The 5,519-nt window shown below is 25.8% G+C and overlaps 1 protein-coding gene across 1 annotated transcript; it reads left to right on the top strand.

Moving 5' to 3' along the window:
• Window positions 1-487: 487 nt before the first annotated feature.
• Window positions 488-4,106, top strand: LOC130939205 (aspartic proteinase nepenthesin-2-like). Its single transcript, XM_057867330.1, has 2 exons — window positions 488-1,266; window positions 3,274-4,106. Exons 1-2 carry the CDS (start codon window positions 512-514, stop codon window positions 3,917-3,919), a joined length of 1,401 nt encoding a protein of 466 aa, XP_057723313.1. The 5' UTR covers window positions 488-511; the 3' UTR covers window positions 3,920-4,106.
• Window positions 4,107-5,519: the final 1,413 nt, after the last annotated feature.

Below are 5,519 nucleotides of genomic sequence, written 5' to 3'. Positions count from 1 at the left end.
TGGCATTAGTTTTGATAACTAAGGGTGACACAAGTTTGACCTACAAGTAAAATACTAACACATGTCAAGAAAATTAAATCTAAGACTAAAATGATTCTCTCTCTTATTATGATTTTTTATGATTATTTTTATCAAAATAGTTTCTTATAATTATAAAAAATAATTTCAAAAAATAAACACAAAAATAATTTTTTTAATTATATTTATCATTATTATTTTTTTATTAATTTTATTTTTAAAAAATAAATTTTTATAATCAATATATCTTTTATTAAAAATTTAAATATTTTTAGAAACTATTATATCTTTTATTAAAATAACGATAAAAATTAATCTGGCTATTTTGCATAAAAATCAATATATCTAACAAAATAAAAAATTAGAAACTAATTTATTGACCATAAAAATTAACAAGGATTAAATTATGATAATAAAATTTTTTAAGCAACTAATTTGTGGTAGCTCTCTATAAAATGAGACAAAGGGAGGTGAGCACTTTGCAAAATCAACGATGGCTTCTTCTTCTACCACCATTCTCTTACTTCCCCTTCTCTTTCTGTTGAACTTCACACCTACAAAATCACACAAGTCTTATTCTTATATCAACTCCATTAACAACAACGATGGCTTCTCAATTTCCCTCATCCATAGAGACTCACCTCTGTCTCCATTATACAATGATTCCACAAGCTCCCTCAAAGGACGTGGCCCCATGGCATGCCTTAACATGCCAAGATCATTAGTAGGATCATCACTGCTATCACAACACTTAATGAACGGCGATGATGTGTCGGCACAAGTAGTGTACGACCGATGCGAATACATAGCCTCTTATTACATTGGCACCCCGCCACAACAAGTGTACGCTTTTATCGATACAGCGAGCGATATAACTTGGACAAATGCAAGAACTGCATTCCAATCCTCCATGTCCAAAACTTACAGATCGCTACGGTGTAACGACAAGACTTGCAAGCTTCTTGAAAAGAGAATTTGCAAGAACGAAAATGATGATGAGGCATGTACGTACAAACTAGAATATGAGGAAGGTCCATCAACTTATGGTGTACTCTCAAAAGACAAGTTCTGGTTCGATGCCGATGGTCCCTCTGGTCAGAGTAATTCGCCGAGGGATGTTGGAGTCTTAAGCTTCGGCCTTAACCACGATGTAAGCCCCGTTGACTTCAATGGGTTGGACGTCCATGGTTCTTTGGGCTTGAGCCGTGACCCGCCCTTTTCGTTGATCCATCAACTCGGAGTTAAAAGGTTATCCATATCTATTTTCCTTTTTCTTTAAGACAAGAAACATTTCATTTTTGAAAGGAAAAGTCCACACATGTATAAAGAGACATACTCAAAAAATATATTTAAAAATATATTTTTATTAGATATAATTATAAAAAAATATTTTTATTAAATACATATATAAAGATACTTTTATTAAACACAATTATAAACAAGAGTTAATAAAAAAATAGCAAAAATACTATTATTAATGTAGCGAAATTGTGAAAGAAAAAAATAGTCATCTCATTCCAACTCTTGTCTAAAAAAATTAATTAGATATCTTCTATATTGAACTAAAATTAGACGAGTCTAATATGCAATTATAAATAATTTTAATTTATAGAAACAGAAACAGATGTGAGTCTTTTTAATTTTTAAATTAACGCATAAAGTGTTGTAATGTTGTGAGGTATCATTTTGGATAGACTAATGTTACATATCTAAATTATTTTATGAATTAAGTGTAACTAAGTTAAATAATAAAATTTAAAATAATGTTAATCATAATTGATTTTTGTTATGTTAGATTGTTAAATCAATTTTATTAGACTTAATTAACAAAAAAAATTTAAATATATAACATTATTCTTTCAAATAAATTTAACTCTTTGTTTATCTAAAGATATTTTCAGAATTTTTTTTTTCAAAATATCATTTTCTTACATCTTCAAAACCTACACTATTCAAAGGAGAGGAAAACAAAGACACCACAAATATGGAAAAAACCAATTATAACGGGTAATTGAAAATTTGAGATGTTTCATAAAGACACGTAGAATGTTTTTTTATAAAGACATTTATGTGTCGCATTATTATTGGACGTATTAATGAATCGGTTATTTTTGAATTTCTTAACAAACTATAATAAAACTGATTTTTTTATAATAATAACAATAAACCTATTTTTTTAAGAATTTTATTGTATTTTTAAATTTTTAGAGATTTAAATGTCCGCAAAATAAAAAGTTAGGGATATATTTATCTTTTTATCAAAAAATTTAAAGATATTCTGTTTAGATTGTATAATTCGGTCGAATCGTCTAATAATTATAATGCAGATAATTAAGTTTATTATTGTTGCTATAATAAACCAATTTTGTTCTGGTTTATTAAAAAATAAATTATTAACCAATTTAATAAAAATGTCCAATAATAACATGACACGTGTGAACGTCTTTAAAAAAAGACATTTTTAGTATCTTTATTAAAGTGGTCTCTTTGAAAATTTAAGATTACGAAAAAACAAAAGAAATAATTATGCTACGTGTATATTAAAATCACATTGAAATATATAAATACATGTTGAAAATACAGATATAAAATACATGTTGAAATATAAATATACATCGAAAATAAATTAAACCACATGCATGTTTATATACAAATATATCATAGCTAATTTGAGTAACTGATTTTGATATACAAATAACATTTTTAGGAGTGAACGAGGATTGGCACTAAAATTATCAGATCGGATTTAATATCCACAGTTTTTAAGTTCAGATCTGATTCGCACATTTGCGGATCGGATTTGCGGATCGGATATCAGATGTCAGATATATCCGCCAAACATAAAAATATTTTTAAAAGCTTATTTGTATTAAAAAATTAATAAATTTTTTTATTATTATTTTAAATATGTTTACTTTTAAGGTAATATTAAACATACTTTTCTTAAATAATAAAAATAAAATAATACAACATATATGATTATTATTAATTAAAATAAAATATAAAAAGAATGTTTATTAATATTTGCGAATCCACGAATATACGGATACATATATAAAATTTGCAATTTGATTTTATTACTGTGCAAATCAAATCTATATCACAATTTTTACATCGAATTCGAATAAACACCGCAAATATACAAATTGAAACCGATTCATAAACACCCTTAAACATTTTCGAATTGTAAAGTATCTCGGTTAAAGCTTTTAAGTATGTAATGTAACTAATTCTTCCATTAATTAATGTATATAGGTTCTCACATTGCTTTGTGAGAAGATCTAGTGGAGGTAGCAGCAGCTTGCATTTCGGTTCAAAAGCAGTGATACATCCTGAAGATGCAACACCACTGGTGCAACTTCCAAGTAACGAACCACAGCTTTATTATGTGGATCTAGAGGGAATCAGCGTTGGCAACAGAAGAGTTAACATTCCTCCGGCGATCTTCAAGCGAACAAGCGATCGCCGTGGAGGATTCCTCATTGATTCCGCATCAAGGTACACAATGCTTAGAAGCGACGCTTATGATGCGTTTCTAAACTTGGTTAAGGAAATGGTGACTAACGTGAATGTAGTACCGTATCCACCAGAGCAAGACACAAACATTTACAAGAAAGAGTTCTGCTTTACATCCACCAATAGCACTGAAAGAGAGTTGTTGCCAAGGGTGACGTTGCACTTCGCTGGTGGTGTTGATCTTCAGCTGATTAATGACGTTGTTTATATTGAATATGTTGACCCTCTTTGGTGCCTTGCCATTCTTAGATCTGATTCCAAAGATGACGTGTCGTTCCTTGGGAATATTCAAATGATGAACTTGAACATTGGCTTTGATCTTGAGAACAATAAGGTTTCTTTCACAAATACAGTTTGTGCAGCTTCGGGGTATAATGAGATGTGATCATATATATGTAAACCCTTTGCTTGTATTAGGTGAAAATTCAGATGCAGTCGACTTTATGTGAAGTTGATAATTAAGAGTTGTTAAATGACTTCACATGAAATCCACTGCAACTGAATCCCGTTATGTATGTGCTCCTATAAATGAGCAAATTAAATAAAATGAACGAGCTTCTTGTTTGACTTTATTAGTCTCTTGATGAAAATGGAGATGGGAGAAAGAAGATCATCGGATCAGGCATGTCTAATACTCTAAATTATCCAAAGTGGAAAGACATAAGTGTTTATTAGGGTAGGTGTCTAAAAATTATTACTTAGTTGTTAAAAAAATTAATTTTAAATTAAAAATATAAAAGTTAAAGAGTTTTAAATATTTAAAATTTACTAAAAAAATAAATAAATTAGACATCAAATATAAAGCATTATAAAATTGGCTAAAGATATATTCACCTACTATAAAACTAGTTAGGGAAAATTAAAAAATCACCTAAAAGTCATCTATGTGATGCATGTCAAATTTAATTAACAAATATGTTAAATAATAATATCCATCAATATACATAAATTATATAATCTATAATCATAAAAAATATCATTTTTATTCCAATATAAATATTAATTTACGCATATTTATAACTTTTTTTTTACCGTATCACTATCAACTATCAAAAAGTCAATAGGTAATTACATTATTATTTGAAAAAGAAACAAAGAATTATCTTTTAAATAATAATATGAGTAAAAAATTTTATTGTAAAATTATTTTTGTAATTTTTATTTTTAAAAAAATTAGCACTTAGAATTAGAATTTAAAATAAAAAATTGTAAGATTTAAAATTTAAAATAAAAAATATTAGTTGATATTAATAAAAAAATTAACTACCTAATTAAACCGTTTAAGAATGATTAAAAACATGAGTTATTATTTTCAAATTATGAAAATTCTTATTTGTATATTTATGAATGCAAATTCGTATTTAGTTTGTGTATGAGATGTATGAGGAGGAGTGCGCTTCTAACAATAATTTAGGGATTGCTTGTGACATGTATAGTAACCTCGGGATTGAATTTTTTCAATTTTTTTAAATTATTTAATAAAGTATAATTTTTAATTATTTAATATTTTTTTATATATACATTTTTTATTTTATTTAAAAAAAATAAAGTGAGAGATTATATTTTATCAAATAATTAAAAAAATTGAGAATATTCATTTCTTAACAAATTGTTAATATGTGAATTTTTATTTGAGATGTTCTGTATTGTTATTGTAAAGGTGGTTTAAGTTCAGTTTGAATAAACAATTTAATTAAATTATTTTAAAAAAAATAGATTAAATAATAAATAATTATATTAAAAATAGTTTATAAATAAATTATTTTATATTTGAATTTTTAGTTTTAAAAGTATTTATTTTATAAAAATATGATAAAAAAAAATAATAATATTATAAAAAAATTATTTTTTTAATTTTTTTTATAAATTTTTAAATAATTTTTAAAAAATTGTAATTTAATTTTAAAAGTTACACCAAATATTAATACTATTATTTTTTAAAAATAAAAAATTTAAAAAAATTATTTTTAAAGCTTCCAAGCTTA

Source organism: Arachis stenosperma, chromosome 1 (genome assembly GCF_014773155.1).
Source record: "Arachis stenosperma cultivar V10309 chromosome 1, arast.V10309.gnm1.PFL2, whole genome shotgun sequence".
In the NCBI taxonomy this organism is placed as follows: domain Eukaryota; kingdom Viridiplantae; phylum Streptophyta; class Magnoliopsida; order Fabales; family Fabaceae; genus Arachis; species Arachis stenosperma.
Note: the sequence above shows the minus strand (reverse complement) of the source record. Positions and strands in the feature narration are given on the sequence as shown.

What these genes read in the sequence shown, in the direction of transcription:
- LOC130939205 (XM_057867330.1), top strand. Translation starts at nt 512, where the DNA reads ATGGCTTCTTCTTCTACCACCATTCTCTTACTTCCCCTTCTCTTTCTG. An exon ending in CATCAACTCGGAGTTAAAAG is followed by an intron (nt 1,267 to 3,273) that starts GTTATCCATATC and finishes TAATGTATATAG; the next exon opens with GTTCTCACATTGCTTTGTGA.